Source organism: Acomys minous (assembly GCF_964271855.1).
Source record: "Acomys minous genome assembly, chromosome: 5".
Lineage (NCBI taxonomy): Eukaryota > Metazoa > Chordata > Mammalia > Rodentia > Muridae > Acomys > Acomys minous.
The window spans coordinates 60,974,733-60,988,931 of NC_140494.1; the positions used below are offsets into that span (position 1 = coordinate 60,974,733).

At 40.7% G+C, this 14,199-nt stretch overlaps 1 protein-coding gene across 2 annotated transcripts in view; it reads left to right on the forward strand.

The window, feature by feature from the left end:
- Window positions 1-14,199, forward strand: part of WDR70 (WD repeat domain 70) — a 221,056-nt gene that overhangs the window by 71,008 nt on the left and 135,849 nt on the right. For both annotated transcript variants that reach the window (XR_014779175.1, XM_084781528.1), the window contains exon 9: window positions 13,225-13,301. Coding sequence is in view for 1 of the 2 variants with exons in the window: in XM_084781528.1 (XP_084637654.1) it covers window positions 13,225-13,301 (77 nt within the window). In the remaining variant the exon portion in view is untranslated. The remainder of the gene's footprint in view (window positions 1-13,224; window positions 13,302-14,199) is intronic.

Consider the following 14,199-nt stretch of genomic DNA (forward strand, 5'->3'; position numbering starts at 1 on the left):
ATTATTTATTAAAATAGCTGTAAATTCTAGGTATATTTCTTTTATTAGTTTAAATTTCTCTCCCCCTCCCCCACTCTCTCTGTATCTCTCCCTCTGTCCTGTGGCTTTGGCTTTCTGGGACTTACTATGTAGACCAGGCAGGCCTCAAACTCATAGACAAATACCTGTCTCTTTGTCTGCCATATAGTAGGGTTAAAGATATTCACCACCAGGCCCAGTATCTATGACCACTTTGATTTATTGATTTATTTTAAAAGTTTTATTGCTGGGGCTGGAGAGATAGCGCAGGGGTTAAGAGCACAGTCTGTTCTTCCAGAGGTTCTGAGTTCAATTCCCAGCAACCACATGGTGGCTCACAACCCTCTGCAATGCAATCTGATGCCCTCGTCTGGCATGCAGGTGTATATGCAGATAGGGTACTCATATACACTAAGTAAATAAATCTTAAAAAGTTTTATTGCTTGCATGTATGTCTGTACATCATGTGTGTGCAGTGCCCACCAAGGCCAGAAGAAGTCATCAGATCCCCTGGAACTGGACTCAGACTTCAGTTTGTGAGCTTCTATGTGAGTGCTGGGGCTGGAACCCAGCAAGTACCCTTTAAGCGTTGAGCTATATCCCCAATATTCCCCCATGGCAACTTTTAATAAGGAATTCCTTTTAGAAGTCAAGATCTGAGTACTAGATGTATTCATTGTCACTGGGTTGTCATTGCTCTTCTATGCAAAAGACAAACCAAGGAGGGGCAAACAAAATAAAACATTAATAACTGTGAATTCATTTGGATGGCTCTGATTCTAATCAAATCTTAGCTCAGTATGTATAATTTACTTCCCCAGGAGTGAGAAGTTTGGCTCTCAGTATCATAAATGTGTTTGCTCATTGGTTACACGTAGAGCATACTTTGGGAATTGCTACATCTACAGCTTTGCTTGTAGGGCAAGTTCTCAATGTCTCCTAAGAGTCTTCACTGTAGGTAAGAACTCTTGAGTGTAAAAGGATGATTACTGTGACTAAGTTATGTGCCACAGGACTGTGGCAAAGAAAGCTTATGTTTGTTCGATTAGCCTGCCTACCCAGGAGAACACTTGCAGTTGATTCCTAGCTTGGTGTGTGGTGCATTTCTATAGTTCCAGCTATTGAGAGGCTGAGATGGCAGGATTGTGAGTTTGGCTAGCCTAAGCAACACAGCAAGACTGCTTTTCAAAAACAGACAGACAGATAGGCAGGCAGGCAGGCAGACTGACAGACAGGTATAAATTGGGATTCCTGGCCATAAGAGTCTGTGTGTGGGATGGCTTTATGTGAAGGAACGTTCACCCCTGAATTCGTACACTGAATCAAAACCTGGGACTGCAGGATCTTGGTCCATGGCGGGAGATGTTTCCTAGCAAAGTGGAGATGCTGCTTCATTCTCATTGCGTCCATAAGGTTCCGAGAGAAAGATGGGGAAGGGCAGCCCTTCTTGCAAGACCAGCCCGGATAACTTAGCTCTTAGTCTGTCTAGGTGGAAACAGCCCTAACAAAGTGTTTCCAAATGTCTGCGTGTGGCTGTGGACCCTTGAAAGATGAGAAGAGAGGACGCACTTGTACCATGAAGTCTTCGATGATATTTCCAGTCAAGTGGGGTAATACCTAGAAGTTTCAAGATACCGGTCCTTGGTTGTTTCCACAGAGAGCATGGATAAGATTGTTTTGTAAAAACTTGTTAGTGTGACTTTTGTCTGATGCAATATGAGAAATATTACACAACAAGGAATGAACATTTGTTCTAGTAGCTAAAGTGACATTCCCTTCCCCCATGGATAAACAGCAAAGAAACAAGAATCTGAGTCCTGTAACCACAAGGAACGTCTAGTCTGCCAATACTTGAATGTGCTTGGAAGCCGATTCTTCTCCGTAGCCCCAAGAAAGGAATGTAATCCTCTTGGGATCCTTACTTCAATTTGTGAAACACTCAACAGAGTCTAGCCACATTGTGAAATACAAAGTAATAAACGAGAGGATTCTACAAGCCCCTAAATTTATGGCATATGTTACACAGCAATTGAAAACTAATACAATTCTACAAAACAAAACAAAAACAAAAAACCAAAAAAACCCAGACCGAAACATACTAAGTTTGGAAAGATCCTTGTCGAAGTGGTAGGGATTGTGATCAAGCCTACAAGGAAAGATTAGCACTGAAGGTGAGGACAGAATACTTTTATGTTAATAATGGAGAGGATAGAAATAGGTCATCCGAAAATAAGTGTACACATAGGCTCAGGTTGGAAATGGCAAGTGCCACCATCTACTGGCAGAACAATTTCTTCTGCTTGTGTTGGAGTAAATTTGGATGGGCTCGTAAAGACAGGATTGAGGGGCTCAGGAGATGGCTCATTGGGTAAGAAGGCTCTTGGTAAGAATGAGGTTCTCAGTTCTAATCCTAAGTACCCATGTAAAAACCAGTGTAGCAATTCTTGCTTCTCACTCAGGCCTGAAGGCCCGGACAGCTGGGCTTCCTGAGCCCATTGGGTAGACAATCTTGCTGAATTGGTGAGTTTCGAGTTCAGTGAGACCCTGTGTTTTGTTTTGTTTTGCTTTGTTTTTTTGAGACAGGGTTTCTCTGTGTAGTCCTGGTTGTCCTAGACTCTCTTTGTAGACCAGGCTGGCCTCGAACTCACAGTGATCCACCTGCCTCTGCCTCCCGAGTGCTGGGATTAAAGGCCTGCACCACCACACCTGGCTATGAGACCCTGTCTTAAACAATGAAGTGGAAACAAAAACAAAGACAACAACAACAAAAAAGCAATGAAGTGGAGATACTGACTTCTGGCCTCCACATGCACGCACACACACACACACACACACACACACACACTCATAGGACACACACATGTACACAGTCATACACACTCATAGGAACACACACACTCATAGGGCACACATATATACACAGTCATACACACTCATAGGAACACACACACACACACACACACACTCATAGGACACACACATGTACACAGTCATACACACTCATAGGAACACACACACTCATAGGGCACACATATGTACACAGTCATACACACTCATAGGAACACACAGACACACACACACACATACACACACCATAATTGCTGCTACTGGTGTGTGCGAGAAAAATTATTAGAAGAACTAGGGTAAAGGATACAAAATATAAATTTACAGAGGTGTATATTGTCTATTCTGTATATTTACATGATAGGCTTTTTTGTTTTTTCAAGACAGGGTCTCTCTGTAATAGCTTTGGCTGCCCTGGAAGTCACTCTGTAGACCAGGCTGGCCTCGAACTCATGGAGATCCACCTGACTCTGCCTCCCAAGTGCTGGCATTAAAGGCATATGCCACCACCGCCTGGCTCATGTGGCAGTTTTTAATAACTTTGTATATATTGTGGTGTATTTTACTGTATTCCATAAGGAATTTTTATATAGATAAATTGTTACCTTGAACATACTCTCTTCATCTTCTTTATCTTCTCCCTCCCCATTATTTCTTTTTGTTTCCCTTATATGATATTCTTGAGTTTTGTTTGGGATTCTGGCTTTTAAATGGCACATTCTGATTGAGGGGTAGTGGGATAAAAGTTCTTTATTGTGGACACAACAAAAGAGAATAGTCAAGATTACAGTGAGACAGTGACTGATGTTTAGGATATAGAAAATAGAAAAGTTAAGACATTGGTTATGTGGACAATAAGCAGACTGTCTAGAACTTATCACAGATTTGACGAAAGTATTTATCAAATCACTAAATATTAAGAGTTCATGGCTTCAGAAGAGGAGCTGTCTGTGGCAACCACAGAATGAGCCAGGTTAGTCCTGCTGGAATATCTTAGGCCACTGAGTGGAATAAGACAAAGATGAATGGCATACTCTTTCCTGTGTTTGAAGGTCATGGACTTTAGCGTATTGGCTTACTGGGAGGAAATGACTGCTTGTGAATGGTTACAAGGCTTGGGTTGGTAAGGGATGATCCTGTGCCAAGTCTAGGCTCCATGCTGCTTTTGTAACTGTGACTTTGATTGGAAGACAGCTGTCTATTATCACCTGTTGTTTCTTTTGTGTTCTAGTGAAGAGTTGAAACGTTGTATCAGAGAAGGTAGGCTAAAAACCTAGGATGCTTACTGTGTGACACTTTACAGGAAAAGCATTCCAACTCTCAACGCTCTAAGCCCACCCAGCAAAACATTGTCACGCAGATTTCATTTGTGGCGATGACTAAGAATGACAGACGGTGCTTAAGGGATGTTAGGCTTGGTGACGGCACTTTAATTTTGAGGGCCCTCAGGCTCTTGTTATTCTCTGACAGGAAATGATACTTCAGTAGGGAGTTCTTCATTGTGCTACCTTTGAAGCAGCCACAAGAGTGGCTAGATAGTATAGCCTAGACTGCATGCGTGCGTGCGTGCGTGCGTGCGTGCGTGCGTGCGTGCGTGCGTGCGTGCGTGGATGATAGAAGATACAGTGTTGGTGATGGACATGTAGCGTCCTCTATGTAGAACACTACAGAGATGTGCAGCGTAGAGCATATCACGAGAGACAAAGAGCTTCTTTCCTCTCTGCAATTTTCAGTTGAGTAAAGGAATATTCTCGCCTCCCCCAAGACCTGTTGTTTACATAAAGAGGGAAAGGCAAAAACTAACTTATTTGATACAAGGTGTTTTAGTCATTAACGGGTCTTTAATAGGTGTCACTTTAAATTTTTTCCACTAATGTACTGAATCTATTTAGATCCAGTTAAGAATCCTTAGTTGAACTTCATCTTGTTATGACTAATTTTGGTCTCTGTTTGAACACAGGAACACTTAACATTCCCGTTGCCTTTGTCATGCTTCTGTCTTTACAAACAAGAAATAACGCTCACAGTCGCTGGGTGTTTTCAGTGTAATACATTTATTTGTGCTCTGTTCTGACTATTCAGCAACTAAGGTGTTCCTTTGTGCTAACTTCTGGGTGACATTTTCTCTTAGGTTATTTTTTTTTTTTAATGCTGTAAGATTCTATTTCAACTCTAATCAACAAATAATTATCAGTAAATTATAGTTTTTTTTGGGGGGGGGCTCTGCTTTGAATACCTAGATTGGCTGGGTATGATGCTATTTGAGCAAGAAAAAGCAACTTAAAGGCCTGAAATGGGTAAGTCAGAGCTGTCTGTAGAATCGCTGAGTCTGGGAGTAAGAGGGGTGTGGAGAACAGTGAACTTGCAGCTCACTGGGCAGTGAACCTGCTGTGCTCAGATTGTGCCCTCAGGCAGATCCCTGCTTGGATCAGGCCAGCCAAACCTTTCGTTAAGTGTGATACAAAGTTCACACTCAGAATCTGCACAACTGAGATACAAAAGTAAATAGCAGAAAACCTACTCCTCATAGTGATTTTATGCTGGGCCACATTCATAGCTGCCACAGGGTCCTCGTGGGTTTGTGTCGCCATGGACTGGACATCCCTGAATCCAGTGAGCTTATTTAAGCAGCAGAAGAGTGGAAGTGTGGAGTAATATAGCAGCCTGGGAACGCCAAGGCAGTTTAATATCTGAGTTCTCAAAGGCTGAGTGCATCTTGAGTCTTTAGTTTTCCTTTCATTGTAATTCATAAGCTATTCCAAAGTTAGATATTTAATGGGAGCAAATTGGACCAGATACCTGCTCACTGCAAGTCTTTAACATTTCTTTTCTCCCTCTAAATAATTGGCAAATTATTTCCATTTTAGAAATATTAATTAGATCCTTGATGAGCCTATATATTTGAGTGAACTTATCCCTTAATAATTATTTCTCGGTCCCTTAGTAGTGTTTAAATCCCTTACATAGTCCTACCACATATCAGTGGTCTGTGTCAGTTCTTTTTTTTTTTTTTTAAATATAGGATTTCCTTTATTTCTTTTTTCTTTTTCTTTTTTTACATTATAATTTAAAAAATTAATTCATTCATACTACATCTCAATTGTTATCCCACCCCGTGTATCCTCCCATTCCTCTCTCCCTCCACCTATTCCCCTCCCCTATGACTGTGACTGAGGGGACCTCCTCCCACTGAATATAATCCTAGGGTATCAAGTCTCTTCTTGGTAACCTGCTATCCTTCCTCTGAGTGCCACCAGGCCTCCCAATCAAGGGGACGTGGTCAAATATGGGGCACCAGAGTTCGTGTGAAAGTCAGTCCCCACTCTTCACTCAACCGTGGAGAGTGTCCTGTTCATTGGCTAGATCTGGGTAGGGGTTTGATGCTTACTGCACGTATTGTCCTTGGTTGGTGCTATAGTTTGAGCAGGACCCCTGGGCCCAGATCTGCCCATCATAGTGTTCTTTCACCTAGAATCCCAATAGTATGTCCTCATATCTATCCCACTTTCCTGGTAAGTGAAGACTTTCATGGGACATGCCCCTTGAGCTAGTGTCCAGTTATAAGTGAGTATATACCATTTGAGTCTCTCTGCTTCTGGGTTAACACACAGTATGATCATTTCTAGTTCAATCCATTTGTCCACAAATTTTGGGAATTCCTTGTTTTTAATAGCTGAATAGTATTCCATAGTGTAAATGTACCACAGTTTCTTTATCCATTCTTCTCTGGGTCAGTTCTTACCAGTATGTAGATTAATTAGTAGTTGGCAGTTGATTTGTCTCCTGAAACATCTTGACCAACAGTGTACCAATTAGGTTTTCTTCCTGCTCCACTGAGTATCCTTTTCATTCTTTTTCTTTTTAAAATTTTTTTACATATACATTTATATTATCACACATATATAACATAAACTATCTACTGCAAGAAGAACCATGACACAATCAGGAATTATATAAATGTTACATTCTTAGTGTTTTGGCTATTTGTATTTGACAGCCTTGAAGAAAACATCTTTCCTATCTTGGTGAGTCTAAAATTTTGAGTGTAAATCAATATCTATCATATCTTGTCAGTATCAACTTAAAACATCTATCTAGACCTAAAAACATCTTAACCCCTAAACAACTAAGCTTAATTGTAAAGCTAAAACTATCTACAACTCCTCAGAGACTTAAGAAGGAATAAAATTAATTACCTGAGTAAGCAGGAATTCCAAAGTGAGGAAAAAAAAATTACAGAGACAGTTTGCTCTGAACAGTCATCCAAAACTCTCTATAAGGTTGGAGCATCTTCAGCCTTCTAGCCCAGTATATCTGACAGACAGAGGCAGGAACTATTGAGGACTTGCTTACCCTGTCTTGGCAGAGTTTGGCTGTTGACTCTGCCTGCATCCAAGCTTGCCCACTTTTAGACAGACTAGTCTATAGCTGAAATGAGGACATATTGTCCAGTGCCTTGTTTGACACATTTAAAGCTGTCTCCATAAGGAGGTTCTTTGACTACTGGGACTCTAGGTAAGAGAAATATAGGAGATGGGGAAATAGAAGGATCCAGAGGTTCCTAGAAACCTCATTATGGGTGGATCAGGGCCCAGGGGGATCTGATCAAACTACTGCACCAATCAAGGACAATACAAGTAGTAAACACTGAACCCCTACTCTGATCTAGGCAATGGACAGGACATTCTCCCCAGCTATGTGGAGAGTGGGGACTGACTCTGAAATGAACTCTGGTGCTCCATATTTGACCACCTTCCCTTGGTGGGGAATAAGCAGGCTACCAAGATGAGACTTGATAGCCTATGACCATGTAGTGGGGGAGGAGGTCCCCCAAGGTCATAGACCTAGGGGAGGGGAATAGGGTGAAAGCAGGAGGGAGGGAGGAATGGGAGAATGCAAGTGATGGGATAACAATTGAGTTGTAATCTGAATAAATTAATTAAAAATAATAAACAAGAAGAAAAAAAAGGAGGTTCTTTGATGTTCATCATCATCATCTTTGAGGTAGGCTGGGTGTTGCCAGGAGTTTGTACTCATACAACTCAAATAGAACACTAAATTTACCTCCAGCACTTTGAAAGTATTATTGCAGGCTGTTTAGGTTAAGTAAATTATACAAGTTGTTAGTTGACCAAATCATGGTCATGTCAATTGCTAGTCTATTTTTTATCACAAGAGTATATATCCTAGATGTAATAGATAGATACGATTCTATAGAAAGATAAGGTAAAATAGTTACATAAGGTCTTCAGAAACCTCAGAGACCTACAGACTATAGCATTCTTTTCATCCTTTTTCAATTCAACCTCTAAATTTTGAATGCCCCTTGTTTATTTTGGATGCTTGTCTAGTATTTGTACTTGGTTTTCGACTGCTCTTATCTGGTCAGGTAGCTTTAACTACCAGGTAGCTTTAACTGCCCTGTGTTGACACTAATATCTTAGAGATGCACAGCTCTTACCTTGTCTTCTCTTACTACCTGATTGACAAACTCAGTTGGTGTATAATAGGCCCCCAGCCTAACAGCAAAAAGGGAAATTAAGGCTTTTCTTTATAGATCTATGTGTTCTGTAGTTGTGTTTATTATCTCAGCAACTGCATCACCATTTTTTATTTTTTAATAATTAAAATTTTTTAAAAGACAGGTTTCCTCTGTGTTAGCCTTGGTTGTCCTGGACTCACTTTGTAGACCAAACTGGCCTTGAACTCACATCGATTCGCTTGCCTCTGCCTCCCAAGTGCTGGGATTAAAGGTGTGTGCCCCTGCGCCCGGCTACATCATCATTTAATAGCTGATGAAACAAATAAAACAAAACAGCCGACAACTCTCAGTATTCTATGTGACCTTGACTTCTTTCCCTCTTATGATACTGGGGGGATCATTGACTGACAACAAAGTTACATGAACAAAGCTGTTATAAGCATTGGTATGGAGACCTTGAGTGGACCTTTTTAGGTTGTAGCCTCTCTTAGCAGTTAGGGATGCTGATTTTCTGATTTTAGTTACTATAATAAATTGAAAAAAAAAAGACTTGTTTATTTATTGTGTATACAGTATACACCTGCACTCTTTGTCATTCTTAGTGTGTGGGTGCACACATGTGCAAGCACTCTCATGTAGTCATGGGTGGCGGCCAGAAGTTTGTTATAGAGAACACAATTGCTTCTCCACCTTATCTTTGAGGGGAGCTTTCTCAGTGCACTTCAGCCTTCACCTGCCCCATCACTTTTGCAGTGCTGTCTTTCTGGCACAGTGGGATGTTCTGGGTTCCTCTTTTCCTTTTCCAGCTCTGTTGTCAGTTATGTCTCTAGGAAGCTCTCGTTCTTTTTATTGAAAATTTACTGTTAAATTTTAGGATCTCTTTGCTAGGTTCTCTATAGCACATTGTTTTCAGATACTCAGTGTGGAGTGGGAAAGTGGCATGCCCATATACTCATTTGTTTGTATTTACATATTAGTTTAGAATACCACAACACTCATTATGATCCTTTCCTTTCCCATTTTTGTTGCTATTTTCTTCTACAGTGAGAAACCTGATTCACATCAGCCTCAGCATATTTATTCACTGGATTAATTCTTCATGTTATTGAAAGCAGTTTAGAATTGTTAATGCATACCACTGCAAAGAGAAAACAAATGTATTAATTAGAATTCAATACTTACAATTTTGGTCTTAAGCTGAGAGTATTTTCTAGTTCTATAGACTACTGTAATTAATTACCACAAATATTATGGTTTTAATCACCATTAATCCCTTCACAATTCTTGAGTCCAGAAATCAGAAATAAAGGTATAAGCAGGATCCCGCTCCCTACAGTGGCCTAAAGGGTGAGCCCTTCTTGCTCCATTTTGCTTTGGAGATGCTAGATGCCCTTGTGGCTAGAAAACTCTAGTGTCAGCTGTCCCTTTCATGTGACTTTCTCTTTGTGTCCTCTACTCTGTTCTTGTAGAAGAACATTCACCATTGGGTGTAGGACCCACATTAATAACTTATCGAGAGATCCATGATGATGATGATGATTAAGAATTTCATGCCTGAGTACTATACCACAAGCTTTTTCTTTTTCTTTTTAAGATTTATTTATTTTTGTTTTATGTGTATTGGTGTTTTGCCTGCATGTATGTCTATGTGAGGGTGTCAGATCCCCTGGAACTGGTGCTGGGAATTGAACTTGGGTCCTCTGGAAGAACAGCCAGTGCCCTTAACCACTGAGCCATCTCTCCTGGCCCATGCCTGAGTACTGTATTTACATAATTTCTGTCTTGCCTTCTTCTCCTTCCAATTCCTCCAGCATCCCCTCCACTCTCTTTCAAATTCACGACTTCTTGCTTGTTATTACTGTTTCACACATAAACACTGACAGACAGACAGACAGGCATGTGGGCATATGCACACACATGCATGCACGCACCTTACTAGAGTCCGTTTAGGGTTGCTTGTATGCAGATGTGTTTAGGCTGACCCCTTAAGAATGGATAACCCACCAGGAAGCTCAGCCTAGAGAAGACTGGATCTCCTCTCTCAGCAGCCACTGATTGCTGTAGCTTTCCTGTAACCTGTGTCAGCCTACCTTCCGGTGCTGTGGTTAAGCAGGGCATGTTTATGCAGCCATCTTTTTGAGACTTCTTGGGTGCAGCTTCCCATCATGTCTAGAAGATGCTATGCAGAGTCATTGTCCTGGTGCTCTGGCTCTTACATCCTTTTTGGTCATCTGTGATTTTTTTCCTGAGCCTTAGGGAGATTGCTCTTTATGCCTCAAAATACTCCTTTTCCAAACAAGAGTCTCTTTAGCAATCCCAGGACCTGGAACAAGGACATATTTTGGGAGACCACTGTTCCGCCCATTGCAGGTGCATGCTTCTCTCTGCCTTCCTTTAACCTTTCATGTGTCTTCTTGACACATGTGAACATAGCAAGGTTTGTTTGTTTCTATTTATATTAAATTTCAGATTGTCCCATCTATATTTGTTTGTGAATATGTGAAAGTTCACATTTTTTCTTTTTCTTTTCTTCTCTCTCTCTCTCTCTCTCTCTCTCTCTCTCTTTCTTTCTTTTTTTTTTAATGGGATAAGGTTTCTCTGTGTAGCCTTGGCTATCCTGGACTTGCTTTGTAAACAGTGGTCCACCTGCCTCTGCCTCCCAAGTGCTGGGCTTCAAGGCCTGCACCACCATGCCAGGCCACATTTTTTTTCAAAAGCCAAATAGATGAATAAAGACCTCACATTATGCTTGCTGTTATTAGGGAAATGGGTGCTGTGGAAAGAATAATGGGTTAAGCTGTGTTTACGGAGAGGCTACGGGATGCTTATTGGATTAAGTGGCCTGTAAACCGAGGCCGGAAGAATGAAAAATCTCACCATGAGAAAATGAAAATAAAAATGCTTCCAGCAGGGGGGAAACTATGCTATCTGTGGAAAGAGCTTCCTGTAGTTGGGGAACCAACAGGCAGGCAGCAGCTAATGCATGTTGGGCAGGAAAGAACACAGGAAAGTCGTAAGGAAACCAATAAGGGGAAATTAATTTGTTTAGACTTGTTTAAAGATGTTAGAAACAGCCAGGTGCGGTGGCACACACATTTAATCCCAGCAGATTTCTGTGAGTTCGAGGCCAGCCTGGTCTACAAAGTGAGTCCAGGACAGCTAAGGCTATAAAGAGAAACCCTGTCCTGAAAAACTTAAAAACAAAACAAAACAAAACAAAACAATCAAACCAAAAAACCAACCAACCAACCAACCAAACAAACAAAAAAAAAAAACAACAGAAAAAAAATAAGAAGAAAAAAAAAGTTGGGTGCTAGTGAAGGGCTCGGCACAGCGAGTGCCATTAGAACTGTGCATGCATCCTGTGGCGGCTTCTTCTACGTGCAGTACATTCGGTGGCACTCAGTCTTGGCATTAGCTGCGGTAGAACTATGTTTTTAAAGGGCTTACATTGCTTTGTGGAACACATGAGAAAAGAATGAAAGTAAAGAGGATGTTAACATAAAAAAATAAACGAAATTACAAAATATGATATAGTGTTCACTTATAGAAGAGTGATAATAGTGAAAGAAAAATGTATGACATGATATATTTTGGATAGACTTGGTAAGCGACTGGTAGATGGAGTTTGGTTATGTCTAGAAGATACAGGGATTAGGTCCAGGGGAGTGTTTAAGGATGACTCCCAAGTTGGTAGCTTAACTGGGAAACAAATTGAAAATAAATGAGAAACCATAAATTAGGATTTTCTTATTGGACATGTGTGTTTGAAATACAGGTGGGTATGGCAGGTGGAGAGTTAAAAACATGGTCACAAGTTCAGATGTAGAAAAGGAGCCCGCTGTTGTTTTATCTAGTCCCTGTAGAATCACTTCAGTTCATGTCTCCGTACTGCAGGGTAAGTCCACCTTGGTGGTCCCTGCTTCTGCCATGGGATTGTTGGGACAGCACTAAATGCTATTTGAGGTGTTGTGGAGAGTTTGGACTGGGAGTGGTTTCCAGCTCATTCCTTCCAGAGAGTCACCATTATTTTTCTTGTCTGCTTTTTAAAAGTATGGCTCTATTTTGGACTTTGTTAGAGCCACAGCCATTATTCTATAAAAGCCATTAGCCTCTTTTCTGCCCTCTTGATCCTGATGTATGAGACTCTCCCTGACTGTGCTCCCTCTCGGGGAGGGGGGGTGAGGGGGGGAGAGAAGAGAGAGAGAGAGAGAGAAAGAGAGAGAAAGTGTGTGTGTGTGTGTGTGTGTGTGTGTGTGTGTGTGTGTGTGTCTGTGACTGTGACTGTCTGTCTCCCTGTTTCCTTTTGTACATGTGTATTCTGGTTGATTTGATTGTATATTAATTTTTATACCATTATCATGTTTCTTTGATTCTAGTATTTTTGTGTTCTCTATTTTAGGTAGAGATAATTTTGGTGCTAATTTCTTCTCATTTATTCTTAAAACAAAGTTGTAGAATTAATAATATTATTAACATAGTTTTAGGAAGTAAAGATTTTCTTCCTTGATCTCTTGTTTTGCTTGATTGTAAATGCTTTGTAATTTCTTAGTTATTTTCTGTTAGAGAAAAGATGATGACTTTAGAGAGGGACCTGTTTCCCTTAGGTTTTACCTTTTATATTTTGCTAAATAGAGTATCACTTACTCTGTTCCCCCTTATTAGACACCTATACAGGTGAGCATTGCTAGTTCCCAGAGTGGCCAGAGAGTGGTATGCAAGTGAGATAAAGCATGCTATGCGATGAAACTCATATAAAATAGTAATACTAAGTTATAAGTAAGTAGTATGTCCTGAGGGTACTCAAAGGCTGTGCTTTTAAATGTGTGATGTCAGTTTATGTTTTACTTTTTAACACCCTCCCCACTGTCTTCTTTAAGGGTCATACAGCAATGCTCCATACTGGCTCATGGCATCCCAAAATAAAAGGGGAATTTATGACTTGCTCAAATGATGCGTAAGTATTGGTGATACCTTTTTCAATGCTTTTCTATCTTTTAGTATCTCTTAATAGTTGTATTGTGGCTTTAATTTGATTCCATTTTTCCACCAAGCTGTTTCTATGCCAATACCATGCAGTTTTTATTACTATTGCTCTGTAGTACAGCTTGAAGTCAGAGATGAAAGTACCTCCAGAGGTTCTTTTATTGTATAGGATTTTTTAGCTATTCTGTTTTTTGTTTGTTTTCTTTTGTTTAGATTTTTCAAGACAGTTTCTCTGTGTAACAGCCTGGCTATCCTAGACTCCCTTTATAGACTAGGCTGGCCTTGAACTCACAGAGATACACCTGCCTCTGTCTCCCAAGTACTGGGATTAAAGGTGTGCACCACGACGCCCCCATATGAAGTTAAAGATTGTTCTTTCAAGGTCTGTGAAGAATTGGTTGGTATTTTGATGGGAATTGCATTGAGTCTGTAGATTGCTTTTGGTAAGATGGCCATTTTTACTATATTAATCCTACAGATTCATGAGCATGGGACATCTTTCCATGTTCTGATAATCTTCAGTTTCTTTTTTCTGAGACCTGAAGTTCTTGTCATACAGGCCTTCTAGGTTAGAGTTATACCAAGATACTTTATATCATTTGTGGCTATTGTGAAGGGTGTTGTTTCCCTAATTTTTTTCTCAGCCCATTTGTCATTTGTATACAGGAAGGGCAGCTGATTTTTTAAAATTAATTTTTGGTCTTTATGGTGGTCCCCTGGTACTGTCTATGACATGGATTCTGTCGCCTGCTTTCTGATCACTTCCCCCTAACCGGGCTGCCTTGCCTGGCCTCAGAGGATGAGAATGAGCTCAGTGCTGATGTGACTTGATGTGTTGGGGTGGGTTGGTGGGAGGGGGCTCCCCTTTT